At 37.0% G+C, this 22,720-nt stretch overlaps 1 protein-coding gene across 1 annotated transcript; it reads left to right on the plus strand.

Moving 5' to 3' along the window:
- The first annotated feature begins 5,808 nt into the window (after window positions 1-5,808).
- On the plus strand, window positions 5,809-22,720 carry LOC131803106 (beta-mannosidase-like). Its single transcript, XM_059124129.1, has 11 exons — window positions 5,809-6,205; window positions 13,588-13,731; window positions 13,800-14,304; window positions 14,366-14,453; window positions 14,522-14,696; window positions 18,930-19,218; window positions 19,278-19,588; window positions 19,651-20,069; window positions 21,792-21,998; window positions 22,059-22,238; window positions 22,304-22,720. Exons 1-11 carry the CDS (start codon window positions 6,067-6,069, stop codon window positions 22,718-22,720), a joined length of 2,874 nt encoding a protein of 957 aa, XP_058980112.1. The 5' UTR covers window positions 5,809-6,066.

A 22,720-nucleotide genomic window follows, 5' to 3' on the forward strand; every position in this document is an offset into this window, starting at 1 on the left:
AAAAAAATATATAACTATATAATAAATATTTTACTGGGTTCTGATTGTCCTCAATTAGAGTTGTATTTCAAAGTCCCATACACATTGGTCCGACAGTTTCCTCAAGTCAAATTCAGACAATGTTCGACATTGCAAATAAAATTATTAAGACACAAAAAAAAATACAATGAGGCTAATTAATAAAGCAATAATCTATAGGTATGTACAGGGTGAGCTTAAAAAACTGCAACCAACTTTAGACTTCTGTAATTTCTAAGCCACTCGTCCGACAGCTGTTAAAATTATTCCAGTGACAGCTCATTATATTTTTTACAAGCGTACAAAAGCATTTTGGTGAGAATTTTCCAGAAAAAAAATAAGTCGCGATAAAATTCAAGCGTGATAGTGTGATTTCTTTATATTTGGCTGGACAAACACAAATGACTATCGTTAGATCACTTCAGCATTTAAATGTGTGAATGATACCGTGATACATCAAGGAAGTGGACGGAAGAAAACAGCAACATCAGCAGAAATGGTTCGAAAAATAAAGAAGCGACTTGATCGAAACCCGCGTCGCAGTGCCCGAAAAATTGCTCATGAGCTGAACATAGCGCCATATTCCATTCGGCAAATTTTGAAAAATGAGCTCGGGGTAAATTCATTGATATTCTAAAAAGTGAAAGAACCTACACCGTAACAGGAAGAAAATAGACTCAAAAGAGTTGCTTCGCATGGCCGAAAGTGGTGAACTGCCGAATTCGGTTTTATCCGATGAGAAAACGTTCGTTTCCCAGCAGTTTGTAAACAAATAAAATGATCGTGTTTACTTGCCTATAAGGTCAGCTGAAAATGTGCACCTTCGGTTGGCCACCAGAACTCAAGCGCCGACCATGGTTATGGTGTGGGCCGCCATAACAGCTGATGGTCGCTCTCCGCCCCTATTTATCGACCGTGACATAAGAATAAATTCCGAATATTTTCACGAAAATATTCTGGAGGGTGTATTAAAATCTTGGGCACGCAAACATTTTGGCCGCAGACCTTGGACATTCCGACTGGACTCAGCACCATCGGTTACAAAATGAGGTTCCTCGCTTCATTTCCAGCGCACAATGGCCACCAAAATCTCCGGATATCAATCCATTGGACTATTGTGTCTGGAGTATTTTTGGAAAGTAAGGTCGGCACTAAAAAATACCAAAGTGTCGATCACCTTAAGCAAGCACTTCGCTGGGAATGGGCCAAAATACCGCAAAGTAACATTTGGGCAGCGTGTAGCCGTTATATTAGGGTCTATACAACGACGTGGACCAGGATAAGCAACTTTTGTCATAAGCCATTACAATATTCAAATTCGAAACTTGAAAAAAATAATCCGAAAATAATGTAGCAAAAATCATCAAAATACCGAATATAGGGAGTACGGTTAGGATCTGCACAGACAATTTTCTGTCTTAGGTTGTAGTATCCAATACGAACTTCAAATACCAAATTTGAAACAATTTCGGTGAATAATGTCGCTAAAATTATCAAAATACCGAATATCGGGAGGTACCGTTATATGGGGCTATACGAAGAGGGGTTATACAACAAGAGTCGCTGAAATCATCCAAATACCGAATATCGGGAGTTGCAGTTATATGGGGGCTATACGAAGACGTAGGCCGGCTCAGACAATTTTCTGCCTTAGGCTGTAGTACCCATTACGAACTTTAAATACCGAATTTGAAACATTTCCGGTGAATAGTGTCGCTTAAATCACAAAAATACCGAAAATAGGGAGATAAGTGGACCTACATGGCCCATTTCAAATACCAAATGTCCCGCAGACATTATATACATTCAGGTAAAATTTTATCAACCTACTTTATTTCGTTCGAAAGCTAGAGTGATTTCCACAGACGGACGGACATCGCTAAATCGACATAGAATTTTATGCTGATCGAGGATATATATACTTCGTGGGTTCTAAAATGTATATTTGTGGTGTTACAAACGGAATGACAAACTTAATATACCCTCCATACTATGGTAGAGGCTATAAAAACAATTAAAATGGATTCTAGAATACAAAGAAAAATATAATATTAATTTTCTCTTCAATGTTTTTCTTTTTCGGTTCTGAGCAGCCTTGTCACAATATATGAACATACATTTCGTTCGATATGAAGGTACTCTCTTTGAATTGATGAAAAGTTGAAGAGTTGGTTGTAAAAACTTAACAATGCAGAAATGTAATATAACATCGCCCTAAGGTATTCTATATAAAAATGCTAGCTAGATAATGGAACGAATTCTAATGAATGCCAAACCAAATAATGCATAAATAAATGCAATAGAAAATAAAAAAAATATGTGATATAAAAATGTTTTTAAGTCTTATATTGGAAAAATACTACTTGAAGCCCTCTATGTGTAGAAGATCATTGAAGAAAGGATCATTTTAGTTTTCCTTTTTGATAAAATACCCTTATAGAATAAAATAACGTCCTGTGTTGACACGAACTCCAAATACCAAATTTGTGACAATTTTATATGACTGCACCCTGAATACCGAGGGTCCAGTGGTATGGGGACTATACCTAAACTTGAATATATGCATATGTATATGGAGGGATGTTTGCTACATATAAGAAACGTTAGCTACATATAAGTGCCCATTAACAGCAAAAGGATTGACAAAACGGATTGTCAAAATTATTACTATGGTCGAATTAATTACTATGGTCTTAAAATCTTAATTCCACAATTTAGCCACAGCCAAATTTAATAGCCTTTGTGTAACTTTTCACATTACTAGTAATGACTACCATATACCCTCTGCACTTCCAGCATCCCCAAAATAATGACAATTGCACACTCTGTAATAATAGTGAGCTGAAAATAATTGTAACTCATAAAAGCAACAAGGCCAAATGATTTTCGTTTATAATACGAGGTAATGAATAACGAATAACGCCAGAAAACAATGAAAAATAAGTACTTACTTTCTACTTCATGCACATGTTATAATAAGGGATTAGGACGCTGATTTGTCGAGACCTGAAAAATACAGAAATGTAGATTAATATATTGAAAATGTGGTTAGACCTTGTTAATACCCATAAATTCAGCAGTTTTTAGGAAATGTATTCTACTCAATAAGATTTCCCAGTTTTTAAAAAAAACTGGAACAATGTCAAACGCCATAGTTTTTAATTTTGTATACCCTACAACACTATGTGTTGGGGGTATTATAAGTTTGATCGGGCCAAAAATTATGTAACAACTCGAAATATTGGTTTCCCATATAGGAAAGTATGTATTTATCTTCCTACTCGCCGAGCTGAGTCGATCTAGCTATGTATGTCCGTCCGCCCGTCTGTCCATGTTAATTTGTAATCACTCAACAGGTCGCAATTATGGCCCGATCCTCACGAAATTGAAAATGGAGGTGGGGCTAGGGCCAGAATAGAACCATTTTGTTTTTGGAGATGATCGCATAATATTTAGGGGTTGAAATGGAATGGAAAACTGAAAAATTTCCTGATTTTGCAGTAGCTCTACACGTCGCAATTATAGACCAATCGAAGCGGAAGTTAGCACGGGGCTAGGGCTGGGCGGAAGCATTCCAATTTTGATGATCATCGGGTAATATTTTGTGTTAAATAAAATTCAAATTTCCATTAAACCGCGAATTGTTTAATCCTGCGAAATCTCAAATAGGCGGAAAGGTCAATTCTGACCGTTACGTAGATGCCAATAGTATATATATCGGATATATATAGCGAAATATATACAATGTGTATATACAAAGGAGGGGATGTTAGCTAGAATCTCAAGAATGGCCGGACCGAATTTGACAAGTGTTGTCAATTCAGAATACCCTCTTGGCATAAAAGAATAAAATCTAAAAAATCGCATAAAAAGCCGCCTATAATGATGTTAATATTGGATGGGTATATTCTTTACAGATTGCAATTATCGCCCGATCCTCACGAAAATGTTCATAAGGGTGAAGTTAGGCTCGGAAAGGCTAGGCCTATTGTTTTCAAATATGTCCGCAATATATTTAGGGGTTTAAATGGACCAACATTTAAAAATGTTCCGGATTTTGCAGAGAAACCAAAGGACACGAAATCTCGCATTAAGTTAGAATTTAGGACAGCGGGTAGAACTGGACCACTATCTTTGTCTGAAAAAATACCAACATTACTTACAGGCGATATCCGATATTTTTTAGTGCCAATCTTACTATCCAAAATACTCCAGGCATAATAATCCAACGAATTGGTGGTGGAGATTTTGGTGGCCACTGTGCGCTGGAAATGAAGCGGGGAACCTGACTTTGTAACCATTCTTGGGTGGCACGTGCTGAGTGCGATGGTGCTGAGTCCTGTTGTAATGTCTAAGGTCTGCGGCCAAACAGTTTGCGTGCCCAAGGCTTTAATACACCCTCCAGAACATATTTACGATAATATTCGGCATTTATTCTGATGCCACGGTCGATTAATACGAGCGGACAGCGACCATCGCCTGTTATGGCGGCCCACACCATCACCATGGCCGGCGCTTGAGTTCTAGTGGCCAACCGAAGATGCACATTTTCAGCTGACCTCTTTGGAAAGTAAACACGATTATGTTTATTTTTCTTTACAAACTGCTGGACAACGAATGTTTTCTCATCGGAGAAAACCAAATTTGGCAGTTCAACACTTTCGGCCAAGCGAAGACGCTATTGAGTCTATTTTCTTTTTGTTGCGGTGTAAGTTCTTGCACTTTTTGGAATTTCAATGTCTTTACCCCAAGCTCATTTTTCAAAATTTGCCGAATGGAATATTGCGATATGTTCAGTTCGCGAGGCATTTTTCGGCCACTGCGACGCGGGTTTCGATCAAGTCTCTTCTTTACTGGTCGAACCATTTTTGCTGATCTTGCTGTTTTCTTTTGTCCACTTTCTTGACGTCGGGCTACGATACCAGTATCACGGTAACGAGCAACGGTACGAGAGACAAAAGATTTATTCACATTTAAATGCTGGAGTGCTCTAATAATAGCCACTTGCGGTTTTCCAGAAAAATATAAAGAAATCTATCACGCTTAAATTCCATCACGAATAACTTGTTTTCTGGAAAATTCTCACCAAAATGCTTATGTACTCTTGTAAACAATATAATGGGCTGTCACTGGAATGACTTTAACTGCTGTCGGACGAGTGGCTTAGAAATGACAGCAGTTTGAAGTTGGTTACAGGTTCCTGGTGCATTCCTCGTGTTTATATAAGATTTACATTTTTGACGTCTTCTGAGACCTATAGTAGAATTATATGACAAATAATTTTGAGGAAGATTTTGACTTGCTACGATTGCGTTTGTCCGTGGTGTCCTTAAGTTACAAAACCCCCAAATTAAATATTTAAGCTCTTTGGTACTATCTCACTTTAAACTATAAATGCCCAACGCAAATTTTCAAAATTCTCGATCTCCTTTAAAGTTCTGTGTTCAGCCAATGAACCAAATTACTCTCTTGTTAATGTATATTGTGGAGGCCCCTATTTTAGTAACGGAAACTCTTCAGAAACAACTTCCTCAATATTGAGTAGATTTTGCTGATATTTGTACTGCTCTCACAGAACAGGTGGCTGTATTTCCCTTATACCGAAAAATTCCCCATATTTTCCCTTTTGTAAAAAACGTTCCACAACAATAACAACTAATCGATTGCTACGACATGACTGATTGAAGTCTCTTGATAAATGGTTCATATCAGCTCTTCAAAAGCGATATGTCAATATAAAACAAGCTATAATCAATAAATTTTGGGCAGCTCCGGTAGAGAAAATAACTTTAGCGAGCAAACAGAGAACAGTTTTCCACGAACTCTTTAAACGAACGCAACGTAGTAAATTCGCACGTGTGTGATTTTCAAATCAAATTGCCACCCCCAAAAAAAGTGATAAGAAAAAAAAAAACAAAAGATTTGAATGGTCTAAAAAAGAAATGGCTTAATAAAATTGTCAATAACAAAAAAGATCCATATAAATGCAAAAATGAAAAATTAAAAAAAAATATACCACCATAACAATAAATCAAATTGAAAACAAAAATGTTAAAGTCGAGTGAATCATTTGCGCTTCTACTGATATTGGTAGCAACAGCAGCTATCTTTTCAAGTTCTCCGGTGAAATGTGATAAAGTCAAAACGGTCAGTCTGACCAATTGGAATTTAAGTAATGAAAATAAAAGTGAGTTCCCAATGATGGGTAGTAATATTTCCACTCGAAGGCCATGGGATTTTATCTGTCAATGCAAGAAGTCAATTAAATATTGAACAATAATTTATTTTATAAATTATTTTTAAAAGTGGTGTTCAATATTATCTGGAATTAGTGTAGACTTAAGTGATAAATTTTCATTGTCAAATAGGTTTTAATTGTAAATAATAAATTTATACAAATAACTTGAAGTCTGCCGAGACCGAATGATTCCATGGAATATTATGACTGCATTAAATCGGTAAATTATATCAAATGAAACAAAAATTGTGGAGATTTTAACCGTTTTAATTGTGGAGATTTTAACCGGGGGAGGTCTGCTATTGTACATTTTCGAATTTGAACTTGTATTCATACAAAACATTAGGATTTTCCAAGGTTGAACAAAATGGGATGATCAATTCTCTCTCTCTATAAGATAAATTATTTTCCTTTTAAAATTGTGATCGTATGTGGAGGGAAATACTAAAAGGAGTGGACCGATGTTGCGCATCTCCGAATGTCATCCATGTTTGGTAATAAATATTAGCTTACATTGTAACAAATTTCAAGGAAATTGGAGAGATCCTTCGAGAGGTAAAGTGCACACAAGTCAGACACACAGGCGGACGGACAGACATCGTAGATCGACTCCAAATGTCCTGAAACGGATTTCGCCCAAAGAAATCTAGGTATACATCTAATATACAGGGTGGGATAAAAAAACTGCAACAAAGCCAAAGGCCATAATTTTTGCATTTTTTTAATTTTATTGAATGAAACCCTTAAATGCCGGAAATAGCATCAAATTTTAGAATAAGTTTTGATTTTTTCGAATTGGTCACCTTTGGCAGGAATTATAACATTCAAACGGCCAATGAAACCGTCACACGCTGCCCGAATTTTTCTCTGTGGTATTTTGGCTCATTCCCGGCGAAGTGCTTGCTTGAGGTGATCGACACTTTGGTATTTTTTAGTGCCAAACATACTTTCCAAAATACTCCAGACACAATAGTCCAACGGATTGGTATCCGGAGATTTTGGTGGCCATTGTGCCCTGGATATGAAGCGAGGAACCTCATTTTGTAACCATTCTTGGGTGGCACGTGCTGAATGCGATGGTGCTGAGCCCTCTTGGAATGTCCAAGGTCTTCGGCAAAAATGTTTGCGTGTCCAAGGTTTTAATACACCCTTCAGAATATTTTCGCTATAATATTCGGCATTTATTCTGCTGCCACGGTCGGTCAAGACGAGCAAAGAGCGACCATCGCTTGTTGTGGCGGCCCACACCATCACCATGGACGGCGTTTGAGTTCTGGTGGCCAACCGAAGGTGCACATTTTCAGCTGACCACGTTGGCAAGTAAATACGATCATTTTGTTTGTTTACAAACTGCTGGACAACGAATGTTTTCTCATCGGAGAAATCCATAATTCGGCAGTTCACCACTTTCGGCCAAGCGAAACATCATTTTAGCTCTTTCGAGTCTATTTTCTTTCTGTTGCGGTGTAATTTCTTGCACTTTTTGGAATTTCAATGCCTTTACCCCGAATGGAATATTGCGATATATTCAGCTCACGAGCCACTTTTTCGGCCACTGCGACGAGGTTTTCGATAACTTGCTTCGCTTCTTTACTTTCCAACCATTTCAGTTGATGTTGCGCTTTTCTTCCGTCCACTTCCTTGACGTCGGGCCACGCTACCAGTATCACGGTAACGAGCGATGGTGCGAGACCCAAAAAATTTATTCACATTTAAATGCTGGAGTGTTCTAACGATAGCCGCTTTGTGGTTTCCAGCCAAATATAAAGAAATTACACTATCACGCTTGAATTCCATCACGACTAACTTTTTTCTGGAAAGTTCTCACCAAAATGCTTTTGTACGCTTGTAAACAATATAATGAGCTGTCACTGGAATAATCTTAACAGCTGTTGGACGAGTGGCTTGGAAATGACAGCAGTCTTAAATTGGTTGAAGTTTTTTCATCTCACTTTGTAGGCAGAAATATCTCTGCCAAATTTCATCCAGATCGGTTCAGGTTTTGATATATCTCCCGTGTACCAAATGGTAAATATCTACCCAACGACTGAATTCGGCCTAGAAGCAAGAACTTGGGATTTGGTGAGAATCGGTTCATCGGGGTCTCATCCGATTTGGGTTTTATTAAGTCCCTCACATTCGCACTATGCACTACAAAACAATGATATTTGGTACAAGATATGTCATGTAGTGGATTCAAATGCGGAACTTGAAAAAAAGCGGGATGCACTATTATATGGTAGCTATACCAAAATATGGACCTGCACAGAGAGTTTTCTGCCTTACGCTGCAGTATCCATTACTAACTTCAAATACCAAGTTTGAAACAATTCCGATTAATAATGTCGCTAAAATCATCAAAATACAGAATATCGGGAGGTACCGTTATATTGGGGGCTATACGAAGAAGTGGACCTGCACAGACAATCTCCTGTCATGGGCTGTAGTATCCATTACGAACTTCAAATACCAAATTTGATGCAATTCCGGTGAATAATGTCGCTAAAATCATAAAAATACCGAATTTCGGGAGGTACCGTTATATGGGGGCTATACGAAGACGTGGACTCACAAGGCTCATTTTCTGTTTTATGCTGTAGCATATGTTACGAACTTTAAATACCAAATTTAAAACAATTCCGTTGAATAATGTCGCTACAATCATAAAAATGCCGCATATCGGGAGGTACCGTTATATGGAGGCTATACCAAAACGTGGACCTACATGGCCCATTTTTAATACCAAAAGTCCTGCAGACATAACATACATTTGAGTAAAATGTTATCAATCTACTTCATTTCGTTCGGAAGCTATAGTAATTTCCACAGGCGGACATCGCTAAATCGACATAGAATTTTATGCTGATCAAGAATATATATACTTTGTGGGGTCTAAAATGTGTATTTCGAGGTGTTACAAACGGAATGACAAACTTAATATACCCTCCATACTATGGTGGAGGGTATAAAAAACTGAAATCTTACATTTGTGTACTTACATCCCATAACACCACATAACATATGACCACCTGAATTATAATCTCTACGACCCATTTTGTCTGGAATCCACCATCGAAACATGCGTCACACACTGGGAACATTCTCAATTGGCTCGCAATTACAGACAACAGTGGTGTATAAAACAAGCGTATCTAATCAAATCGGAAAAAAATGTTTAATAACAATATGCTGTGTGATGGGCTGCCACTCTGCGATAAGATAACCGGTACTCAATTCCGCCTACTGTTCTCTTCAACCAACAAAACCAATCAAAAATGGGAAACAAAGATATTCTCTCTCTATAACACAATTGTGAGAATACTTTGAATTGGCGAATTTTTATTTTTGTTTATCTCGTTTGTTTATATCGCGAACAAATCGTTGTGATTGTGATTTTGTTTAGCTTTTGTAACTATTTTTGGATTCTCGAGAAAAGTAATGTTGAGGTTTCTGGTGGAATTCATTCGTTTTTTGAAGTGAATAAATACAACAAAGCTGTAGGTTACTCAAAGTTTGGGGGCAAAAAAAAAAATAAATATGTCATAAGAAACCAGTGGGAAGGTTCTATAGGGTTTGGCGTTCTAATGGCAAGGGTTTGACTTCTAGTTTCCGCTTCTAAAGTCCTGCTGTTGTATATCTGACTGACTGACTTAACGATTCATCAAAGGCCATACGAAACAGCTGAAGCTAGAATCTTTAAATTTTGAGTGTCACTCTTGGTCCGAAAGGGGCCAGATAAGACTGGGTTTTTGGAAATTCGTACCAGAACGGTACGAAAAGTATTAAAAGGTACTAAATATGGTACCCTTTGTATTTGAGGAAGCTGTAGAGTTAGAATTCTTAAATTTGAAATGAAGGTTACTGATGGAGTGTATGTTAGATGTACCAAACGTTTTTTGGAAAATCGCCCTTTAAGTGTACGAAAAGTTCTAAAATGTACTACATTTGGTAACATTTCGTATCTTTTGAATAGTTAGAGCTAAAAACTTGAAATTTGGAATGGGAATCACGGCTGAGGGGTAGAGTCGATGTAAGGGATAGTTTTTCAAGTACGTACTCATGTATACGAAAAGTACTAAACGGTACTAAATTTAGTTCAAATTGAATTTGGTGGAACGTATGCAGCTGTAATTCAGAAATTTGAAATTAGCACTACTGGCGGAATGTAGGATTGGGATATGGATGAAGTGTTCGAAATTTGCACTTATGTGCGCGAAAAGTACTAAATGGTACTAAATTTCATTTGGATGAATCGATACAGCTGGAATTCTCAAATTTAGAAATAAGATTACTATTCTAGCATTCTAGGACTGAGGAATGTAGGTAGTTTTGGAAATTCGTACTTATGTGTACTAAATGGTGCTAAATTTGGTACCATTTAAATTTTGGGAGAACAAATTGAATGGAAATTCTGAAATATGAAAATAAGATTGACATTGCATTCTAGGACTGAGAAATGTAGGTAGTTTTGGAAATTTGTACTTATGTGTACTAAGTTGTACTTAAATTGGGACCATTTCGATTTTGGTAGAACAAATATAGTTGGAATTTTGAAATATGACTTGTGGGACTGAGGTATGTTAGAGTTTTGGAAATTCGTACTAAATTTAGTACAATTGGAATTTGGAGGAACGGATGGTGGCGGAACCCTGAAATTTTAAATTAACATTACTGCCGGAGTATAGGACTGGGTTATGAAGAATGTTTCGAAATGTGTACTTATGTGCACGAAAAGTATCAAATGGTACTAAATTTGGTACAATTTAGATTTGGGTAAACCGAAAGAGTTGGAATCTTGAAATTTAAAAATAAGATAACTATTACAATCTAGGACAGAGGAATGTAGGAAGTTTTGGAAATTCGAACTTATGTGTACTAAATGGTACTAAATTTGGTACAATTTCAATTTTGGGAGAAACCATAGAGTTGAAATCCTGAAATTTGGAAATTAGATTACTATTGCATTGTAGGACAGAGGTCTGTAGGTATTTTTAAAAATTCGTACTTATGTGTTCTAAATTGAATTAAATTTGGTATATTTACATGATTTTGAAATTGTGTACTACAAGTCCACGAAAAGTACTAAATGGTACTATATTCGGTACAATTTGATATTGGGTGAAGATATAGTGCCTGACATCTGAAATTTGGTATTAGGTCCGCTGTTCGTGTGTACCCATATGGACATATGGAGGTTTCGGAATTGTGTACTATAATTGTACGAAAACTCTGGTATTGAGTGAAGAGATAGAGATAAAATTCTGAAATTTGATATTTAGCTTACTGATTGCATCTGTGTTTGAGATTTGGCGGTGATTTTGAAATATTCCCATATTTGTACAAAAAGTACTCTCTGTTGCTATTTGGGATTGAAATAATGAGGTGGTTTGAAAATGTGTGTCATAATTGTTCGAAAAATACTAAGGGGTACTAAATTGGGTATTGGGTGAGGGAATAGAGTTGCAATGCCGAAATTTATTACTGAGGCCTTTGTTGGTATCTAGAATTGAGATATAGGGGTGGTTCTGGAAATTTGTACTAAAATTATACGGAAAGTACTGAATGGTACTAGACCCAGAATCCCGAAATTTTGTATGCATATCACTGTTGATGCCTATGGGTGAGGGAAGAAGATATGCGTACTATAATTGTACTAAATGGTACTAAATTTGGTAATAGGCGAAATTAAAGAGCTGAAATCATAAAATTTGATATAAGGGTCGCTGCTGTTGATATCTGAGGTTGGATCGCTGATCATTTGTGTGGCTCTCTCCTCTTTATTGCATAGGGATTTTTTTTGCTGCTAGTGCTCCTGTTGGTCGATCATCGATTTCTCTCTTTAAAGGAGAGAGCCTTCGGGACTGGGCATTAAGAGTTTGTCCAAGCCCACTACAAGCAGAGTACCGTCCTCTCACCCCTTCCTGGGGAAAGTCTCCCACCTTTTAACGTCCAACCTCTTGTTTTGCAGGCCAATATCTTCGAGCATTTGTTCATTTAATTTTTTTGCTGCTAGTGCTCCTGTTGGTCGATCCTCGATTTCTCTCTTTAAAGAAGAGAGCCTTCGACACTGGACATTGAGAGTTTGTCCAAGCCCACTACAAGCAGAGTACCGTCCTCTCACCCCTTCCTGGGGAAGGTCTCCCACCGTCTAACATCCAACCTCTTGTTTTGCAGGCCAATATCTTCTAGCATTTGTGCTTTGTACCCCATCATCCGACGAAAAAGGTTGCCTCAGTCAAGCCTCTCCCTTCCTCACCAACCTCAGATTTTCCCTTCGAGTTTAATTGATAATATGTCGCCCTTTACCTCGAAATTCATTTGGTTTTTCATTTGGATCCCCGCCTTGTCGGAGATGTTCCAATATCTTCTGTTATCCTAGCTTGCCACGGCCTTCAAGAGATCTTTATACAGTTTGTCGGTGTCGATTACTGCATAGCATAGCTCTTCCCTATAGTGCTTCCTGGTAATTTCAGAAAAAGACAGCGGCTCCTTTCATGACACATGGCTCTTTTCCTCTGTGTAAGTAAGTCCTTTGCGATTCGGAGTACCAGGCAATGTTTCTACCTGTCTCCGAAAGTTGAATTGAACTTAAGCTTAAAATTCCCCAAAGGTTGGGGGTTTGTAGCTTACCTTCCTGCTACAGATGCCAAGAAGAGAGTCTTCGGGACGTAGAATGCCATGACATTCATCTTGGTCGGACTGGACATTGAGATTTTGTACAGGCCCTTACAAGCAGAGTACAGTCCTCTCACCCCTTCCTGGGGAAGATCTCCCACCTTTTAACGTCCATCATCCGACGAAAAAGGTTGCCTTAGTCAAGCCTCTTCCTTCCTCACCAACCTCCTCAGATTTGTCCCTTCGAGTTTAATTTTATCTCGAAATTTTATCTCGAAATTCATTTGGTTTTTCGGATTCCCGCCTTGTCGGAGGTGTTCCAATATCTTCTGTTGTCCTAGCCTGCCACGGTCTTAAAGAGATCTTTATACAGTTTGTTGGCTCTACCCTATAGTGCTTCTTGGCAACTTTAGAAAAAGACAGCGGCTGCTTTCATGACTTATGGTCCTCTTCCTCTGTGTAAGTAAGTCCTTGGCGATTCGGAGTTCCAAGCAATGTTTCTACCTGTCTCCGAAAGTTGAAACGAACTTAAGCTTAGGTTTCCCCAAAGTCTGGGGGTTTGTAGCTTACCTTCCTGCTACAGATGCCAAGACACCAGAATCTGTAGAAGTTTGCTTACGACGGCTGAATGGCGACGGGGCATGACTTGTGGTTATTTAGTTTTCTCGAAATTTATTTTAAAGGCATCTGAGTAATATTTTCTTTATCTCCTGCAGCTATCACTTTAAATGGATTGAAATCACCCATTGGTGTCTATTCCGCCCTCAGAAATCTCTATGGCGATGTTTTATATTCCAAGAACGATGAAGCTTTACGTTGGATTGCCAAAGACTCCTGGACATTTTCAACAACATTTAGTGGTATGTTAAACCCATCCACCCAAAAAAAACCCCAAAGAAATTCTCCAAACCTTTATACCCTCTTTCAGCTACTCTTGATGTCAATACCAAACTGAATCTGACCTTCCATGGCATCGATACGGTTTCGACAATACGTTTGAACAATAAAATTCTCGGTTTAACGGATAACATGTTTATCCGCTATTCGTATGACATAACAACATTGCTACAACCGGAAAATGTTTTGGAAATTGAAATTAGATCACCCATACAGGTGGCCAAGGAACGAGCCGAGGATTTAATGGCCAAGGGGTTTAATGCTCCACCCAATTGTCCACATGTACGGGAGAATGGTGAATGTCATCGTAATATGTTGCGGAAAATGCAAATGAGCTTTGGTGGTAATTGGAATTTGGCAGCGCCATCCATTGGCCTCTGGAAACCTGTCGAATTGGAGTATTATGAAGTGGCCATTATGCGAGATGTTGATGTGGCCATGCGTCGCAATGACACCCACTGGACGCTGGATATACGTGTTTTTCTCACCACGGGTGTAAGGCAGAATTTCTATGCCGAATTGTTGTTTATTGCAGCGTAAGTGAAATCGAAATTGAAAGCAATGAAGATATGAGTGAAAATTTTGAAAACATTTTAGAGAACTTTTAGACACACCCCTTACCTTGAATCGACGCATGATTTTGTATAACTCCCCACTGATTGAATTTCAAGTTCATATTCCCAAGGTAATGTTTTCAATGACATTTTTTAAATTGATCTGCATCATTACCCTTTGTTCCGTCCTTAATTTTAGGATAAAATCAAATTGTGGTGGCCCAATGGCTATGGTGAACAAAAATTGTACCCGCTATACTTTGTCGCCAAGTGTTATACGGAAATCAATGGTCCAACGCTTCGGTCGAAGACAAAGTCCCAAAAAACTATCAACATTGGTTTTCGTACCATCGAACTTGAGGAGGATTTAGATGGTAAGTAATAATCGAATTAATAATAGAATTAACAGGTAAAAAGGTGTTAGTTCGGCCCGACACCACTTGGTAAAAATTTAACAATTTTCAAAAAAATAAAATCCGTTAAAAACTCTGTTAAAATATTAAAAATACCGAATGTGCCGTATATTAGGGTCTATACAACGACGTGGACCTTTTGTCACAAGCTATTACAATATTCAAATGCGAAACTTGAAAAAAAAAAATCTGTTTATAATGTAGCTAAAATCATCAAAATACCGAATATAAGGAGGTACAATGGGAGTTATAAAACGTGGACCTACGCATACAATTATCTGTCATAGCAGTAGTATCCATTACGAACTTCAAATATAAAATTTGAAATAGTTCCGCTAAAGAATGTCTCTAAAATCATCAGAATATCCAATATCGGGCTTTACCGTTATATGGGGGCTATACGAAGACGTGTAGGTCTACGGCTCATTTTCTGTCCTTGGATGTGGTATCCATTACGAACTTCAAATACCAAATTTGAAACAATTCCGGTAAATAATGTCGCTAAAATCATCAAAATACCGAATATCGGGGTACCGTTATATAGGGGGCTATACGAAGACGTGGACTTACATGGCCCATTTTCAATACCAAAAGTCCTGCAGACATAATACACATTTGAGTAAAATTTTATCAACCTACTTCATTTCGTTCGGAAGCTAGAGTGATTTAGAGATTTTCAATTTCTACCTGAGAAGATCCTATGGTATTTTGTCTTTATGATCTTTTATCTTTCACAGAAGGCATTACGATCTTCAATCCGAGAAATACGTATGGTCTTCCATCTGATACAACCGTAAGTGAGAACACCCTATTTGAGAACACTCTATGCGTTTCCTTCTCAGATAATCTTTTTTCTGAGTGAAACACTTACGGTCTACTATTTGAGGGGACTTTGTAGTCTCGAATCTAAGAAGTCGGTATGTTCCATGTTCAGAGAGATACGAATAACAATTGATCTTCTATAGATGAGAGGACATTTTGTATATAAAACAAGTAAAACACAAACATTAAGTTCGGGCGGACCAAACTTTTAATACCCTCCACCTTAGGGTAAAGGAAACATTAGAGCCCATTATGACCCACATATACCAATTTTTAGACATATTCATGGGAAAATCTGCCAAAAATCATCAAAATTCCGAATATTGGGAAATACGGCTATATGAGGCTATACAAAAAACGTGGACCTATACATACAGTGTTTCGCCAAAAAAGCTAAGACCAACAAATACCAATTTCTAGACAACTCTGCGAAGAGATGTGGCGAAAACCATTAAAATGCCGAATATCGGGAGGTAACGTTATATGGGGGCTATACCAAATCGTGGACCTTTACATGTAATATTTCGCCAAAGGAGCTAGAACCCATTATGACCTACAAATGCCAATTTTCAGACAAATTGGTGAAAAAATGTGGCAAAAATCAACAAATTGCCGAATATCAGGAGGTACCGTTATATGGGGACCAAAATACCAAAACGTGGACCTATAATTACAATGCCTCGCCACACGAACTGGGACCCGTTTTGATCTACAACTATCAATTTTCAGAGAAATTCGTGAAAAAATGTGTCAAAAATCATCAAAATACCGAATATCGGGAGGTACCGTTATATGGGGACTATACCAAAACATGGACCTATACATACAATGTTTTGCCATCGGAGCTAGAACCCATTATGACCTACAACTACCAATTTTCAAAGAAATTCGTAAAAAAATGTGTCAAAAATCATCAAAATACCGAAAATCGGGAGGTACCGTTATATGGGGATTATACCAAAACGTGGACCTATACATACAATGTTCTGCCATCGGACCATAGAACCCATTATGACCAACAAATACCAATTTTTAAACATATCCGTGAAAAAAATGAGGTAAAAACAATCAAAATACCGAATATCGGGAGGTACCTTTATATGGGGGCTATTCCAAAGCGTGGACCTATACATGCAATGCCTCGCCACACGAACTGGGACCCGTCATGACCTACAAATCGACTTAGAATTTTATGTAAATTATGAATATATATACTTTATGGGTCTACGACGAATATTTAAGGATGTTACAAACGGAAGTCAATATACCCCCCTTTCCAAGGTGGAGGGTATAAATATGTAGTGAGTTCCATTCTTTGTTAGATGGGAATACTCCTTGGTTTTCTATGAGTAGGTAGACATTTTTTTCTGTTCTCGTCTGCTGCTCTCCTATAGGAGAGAAGATTGTATTTTACTCTCCTCTATAAGAGAATATAGTCTGCTGGTCTTCTACGGAAGAAAATATGGCCTGCTGCTCTCCTACTGGAGAGAATCGTCAGCTAATCTCCACTTGTAAAGAAGAAGGTTTACTCTCCAATAGGAGAAAATAAATTATGTTCTCCTGAATGAAAGAAAGCCATCTGTAGAAAAAAAGGAAGGTTTCTGTAAGTAAACATAGCGTGATATTGGCCTTTGTAGGAACAGACGGCTCGCTCACTTATAGAATGTATAATCTATTCTCATGAAGAGTAGAAGACTGTTCTCTTATAAAAGGGAAGGTCGTCTCTGTCTTCTTATAGAAAAACAAGGAATGGTTTCTTCATCCAAAGGACGATAAAGCTCTTTCCTTAAGTGGAGAATATATTTCTCTCTTCTATGGAATATAAGAGGGCCGACCGCTCACTTTTAGAAGATATTAGTTAATTTCATGTAGGAGAAGAGTCTGTTTTGTCTTCTATAAGATATGAGCCGTTCTGCTCTTCTATTAGAGGATAAAAGAATTTCTCCGCTCTCCTTCAGGAGCGAAAGTTTCTATGAGAATATATAAAAACTGCTCTCTTTTAGGAGAAAATAAAGTGTTCCCTCCAAGTCAGAGAAAGTCATCCTTAGCAAAAAACCAAATGTTTCTTTTTCTCTCTTAAAGAACAGATGGTTTCACACCTTTGAAGGAGGAGATCGTCTGTTCTCCGATAAATATTCGTTAAATTTCATATAAATCGTTTGCTCTTCTATTGTAAGAAGAACTCTGGAGAGAAAGTCTCTGTTCACCTCTGGGAATGATAATCCACAAGGTTCACCTATAAGAGGTCAGATTGTCTCTGCCTTTTTATAGGAAAACCGGGATGTTTTTTTTCTTTCACCAAAAGGCAAGTAAAGTTCTTTGCTATGGTGGATAGGATATTGTTCTCTCTTGAAGAGAAGATTGTCCTCCCTACTATGGAAGGGGAGATTGTCTGTTCTTCGCTAGGATACATCATCAGCTTTCTCATAAATTGTTTGTTCTGCCATTGTAAGAAGATCGTCTGCTCTCCTATAGGAGAGAAAATCGTCTCTGCTCACCTCTAGGAGAGTATTTTTTTTCTCAGCTCACCTGCAAGAGAGAACATTGTCTCTACCTTTCTATGAAAATTGGAATGTTTTTATTCACTATATAGGAGAAGATTGGAGAAAATCGACTCTGCTCACCTCTAAGAGAGTTATTTCTTATCAGCTCACTTATAAGGGAGAAAATCATATCGTTTTCTTTTTAAAAGGGCGAGTAAAGTTATTTCCTATAGTGGAGAGATCGTTTTCTCTTATTAGGGGGAAATCCTATGCCCCCCTATGGGAGTGAACATCGTCTGCTCTTCGACAGAATGTATCGTCAGCTTTTCTATAAATCGTTAGGTTTGCTATTATGAGAAGATCTTGTTCTGTCCGATAGGAGAGAACAAAGATTGCTCCCCCATAGGTGAGGAAAAAATCGGAATGTATTTTTCAAATAATGTTCTCTTCTATAAGAGAGAAGTTCGTCTGTTCTCCGTAAATATCACCTAAAGGTAGGGAAGATCGTTTGCTTCCCTATAGGACAGAATATAGCCATCTCTTTTATAAAAGAGATTTTCTAGCCTATCGTCTGCTCTTCAATGCGAGTGAATATCATCTGCTGTATGGGAGAAATGCTGTAAGGATATTATTAAGGTAACACTAGGGTCTTCAGCTAAAGACAATATATTCTGCTAAAGAAAGATATTCTTATCTTCTCTTTATGAAAAATCGTTGTTTTTCTATCGAAGTATACTAAATGGTCTTTGATTGTTCCAAATTGTAATTTTTTTCAGATTATGGTCGTAATTTCTATTTCAATTTCTTTTTGAGAAATATCTTTTTTTTCCCATCAAAGTATTCTAAACGATCTTTGATTTAATATTTCCAAAATCTTCTTCTTTTCCAGATTATGGTCGCAACTTCTATTTCAAAGTTAATGATCAGCCGATTTTTGTTAAGGGTGCCAGTTATGTGCCCTCACACATACTGCCAGAGCACTCGTCTAAGGAATCGAGTTTGGAGCATATTATCAAATCGGCAAAGGAAACTCACTTGAATATGATACGAGTCTGGGGTGGAGGTCTCTACGAATCGGATACCTTCTATAATTTAACCGATCACTATGGCCTGCTGGTGTGGCAGGAAATGGCATTTTCAGGCGCTACATATCCCATGTCAAATAAAGACTTTGTGGAGTAAGTATTGCATGGAAGCTCTAGAATATCATTTCAAATATTAAATCTTATTTTTGCAGATCGGTCCGCGTCGAGGTCTATCAAAATGCCAAACGTTTGGCTTTTCATCCTAGCTTTGCCATGATTGTAACAAACGATGAAATTGAATGGTATTTAATGAAAAATAAAACCGAATTTGGAGATGATTCGGAACGTTTGGAGGATGAATATCGTCAATTGTTTATGGGTACCATTCGTCACGAGCTGAATGTCATCTCGCGCAATGATTTCAATCCTCGAGCTGGGCCAATGATTTCCACGCCCTCTATGGGTGTGGAAGAAAGTAAAAAAGATCTATCCACCGAACCACAAAATCCGAATTATGGTGATGGTAAGTGAGGGGTGTTAAACAGCAGATTGAAGTTTTTTTTACTTATTTCCTTGCCATTTCAGTTCATTTCTGGGACGATGAAAAAGATCTCTGGGATCCCGATATATATCCAAGGGCTCGATTTATAACGGAATACGGTTTCCAAAGTCTACCCATACGGTCGTCATGGAATCGCACAATGTATCCCGATGATGAGATAGCCGATATTGTTGTCCACAGACAACATGATCCCAAAGGTTTTACACCCATAACAAAAATGATATCTCGACATTTCCGCCTACCTGCAACAGTATCCGAAGAGAATATCGATAAATTAATCTATTTGAGTCAAATAACACAAGCAATGGCCGTGAAGACAGCCACTGATCTGTTCCGTTCGGAGAGAACACATAAAAGGACAATGGGTGCAATGTATTGGCAGTTGAATGATGCCTGGGTTGCACCCACTTGGTCGAGCATTGATTATTTTGGAAATTATAAGGTATGAGGTTTGTCAAGGATGAAAATGGTAGATTTGTAGGAATATAAAGGTGAAAATTGAGGGCTTTCAAGGACAAATATCGTGGATTTGTAAAAAGAACTAAAATAGAGAAATCCTCTAAAGGGATGCAACTAACTTTAAAGACCATTTTTCAAGGACTATCAGAGCTACAGACGGATTTTTTCCAAAAAATATTTTTGACATTGGACATTGAATTTTTAAAAATATTTTTTAAGGACCATTTAAGTTTCAAACGAGGATTTTTTAAAAATATTTTTTCAAGGACTATCAGAGCTACAAAGTGAATTTTATACAAATATTTTTCAAGAGCTAAAAACGTGGATTTTTTAAAAATATATTTTCAAGGACAATCAGAGCTACAAACGTGGATTTTTAAAAATATATTTTCAAGGACAATCAGAGCTACAAACGTGGATTTTTTTAAAATATATTTTCAACGACAATCAGAGCTACAAACGTGGACTTTTTAAAAATATTTTTTCAAGGACAATCAGAGCTACAAACGTGGATTTTTTAAAAATATATTTTCGAGGACAATCAGAGCTACAAACGTGGATTTTTTTAAATAAATTGTCAAGGACAATCAGAGCTACAAACGTGGACTTTTTTAAAATATATTTTCAAGGACAATCAGAGCTACAAACGTGGATTTTTTAAAAATATATTTTCAAGGACAATCAGAGCTACAAACGTGGATTTTTTAAAAATATATTTTCAAGGACAATCAGAGCTACAAACGTGGATTTTTTAAAAATATATTTTCAAGGACAATCAGAGCTACAAACGTGGATTTTTTAAAAATATATTTTCAAGGACAATCAGACCTACAAACGTGGATTTTTTAAAAATATATTTTCAAGGACAATCAGAGCTACAAAGTGAATTTTATACAAATATTTTTCAAGAGCTAAAAACGTGGATTTTTTAAAAATATATTTTCAAGGACAATCAGAGCTACAAACGTGGATTTTTAAAAATATATTTTCAAGGACAATCAGAGCTACAAACGTGGATTTTTTTAAAATATATTTTCAACGACAATCAGAGCTACAAACGTGGACTTTTTAAAAATATTTTTTCAAGGACAATCAGAGCTACAAACGTGGATTTTTTAAAAATATATTTTCGAGGACAATCAGAGCTACAAACGTGGATTTTTTTAAATAAATTGTCAAGGACAATCAGAGCTACAAACGTGGACTTTTTTAAAATATATTTTCAAGGACAATCAGAGCTACAAACGTGGATTTTTTAAAAATATATTTTCAAGGACTATTAGAGCTACAAACGTGGAATTTTAAAAATATATTTTCAGGGACAATCAGAGCTACAAACGTGGATTTTTTAAAAATATATTTTCGAGGACAATCAGAGCTACAAACGTGGATTTTTTTAAATAAATTGTCAAGGACAATCAGAGCTACAAACGTGGACTTTTTTAAAATATATTTTCAAGGACAATCAGAGCTACAAACGTGGATTTTTTAAAAATATATTTTCAAGGACTATTAGAGCTACAAACGTGGAATTTTAAAAATATATTTTCAGGGACAATCAGAGCTACAAACGTGGATTTTTTTAAATTATTTTTTTAAAGGACTATTAGGTTTTAAACAAATATTTATTTTAAGGATTTTCTTTCAGTTTAAATATAATTTTATTTTTTCAATTATTATTTCTATTCTTTTCATTAACTTTCAGTTACTCTGGTATTGGTCCCGGGAGTTTATGGCTCCAATTGCAATTACTGCCCTGATCGACAGCAAAAATGATCGCATAAATATCACAGTTACCAAAGACGAACATGTGGATGATATAGAGAAGCCGGAATCATATAATATAACCATATACACGTATTTATGGTCTGAACTATATTTTAGACGTTCCAATTCGTTTGAAATATCTGTGGTAGGATGAGATATAGTTTTTCAAAATTGTACATAAATTAATATTTATTTCCCATTTTAGACCACAAATGGCATTTATAAACTGTATATAGAGCTGTCACAGGTTTTCAATCAAATATTTACAATCAATAATAGCTTTTTGAAATTCAATTTGGTCAAGGATGAGAGAACTCTGGCCAGCACCTATATTTTCCCCACAAAATTCCATCAGGTTGTGGGAATGACCGATCCTCAATTGGAGGTAAATGCTTTGGATTTTTTCTTTTTGGTTTTTATTTTAATTTTCTGAATTTCTCCTTTTTTCAGATCCAATTTGTCTCGGACAATTGCCAGGACAAAAACAATAAAATTCGTACAATTTATTATAGTTTCATCATTTCGGTAAAGAAACCTGCCGTTTTTGTGTATTTGGAACTCTACCATCCGGAAGTGCATAAATATAAATTTTCGGAAAATGGTTTCGTCCTAACTGAGCCCATCAAAATTATACACGCCGAAATTGAGTTGAAAAATGAATATTGCATCAAGTTGTCGGCGGATCATGTCAAAGTCTTTCACCTGAATCAATTGTATGCCGGTTCTTCGGGAATTGGCTACTCAACTAGTGAACGTCCAAATTTCTCAGATGTTACCGCCAATAACAATACGGAGAATGGTGAAGGTGTAAATTTTACGTCGGCTCGACCAACAACAACGGAAGATGAAGGAACTGGAGCAGATTGA

The sequence above is a fragment of the Musca domestica genome, unplaced genomic scaffold (assembly GCF_030504385.1).
Source record: "Musca domestica strain aabys unplaced genomic scaffold, Musca_domestica.polishedcontigs.V.1.1 1, whole genome shotgun sequence".
Classification (NCBI taxonomy): Eukaryota; Metazoa; Arthropoda; class Insecta; order Diptera; family Muscidae; genus Musca; species Musca domestica.

Coding starts and splice junctions, on each gene's coding strand:
- LOC131803106 (XM_059124129.1), top strand. CDS start 6,067: ATGTTAAAGTCGAGTGAATCATTTGCGCTTCTACTGATATTGGTAGCA. Junction 13,732..13,799: donor ATTTTCAACAACATTTAGTG/GTATGTTAAACC, acceptor ACCCTCTTTCAG/CTACTCTTGATGTCAATACC. Junction 22,239..22,303: donor TGACCGATCCTCAATTGGAG/GTAAATGCTTTG, acceptor TCCTTTTTTCAG/ATCCAATTTGTCTCGGACAA.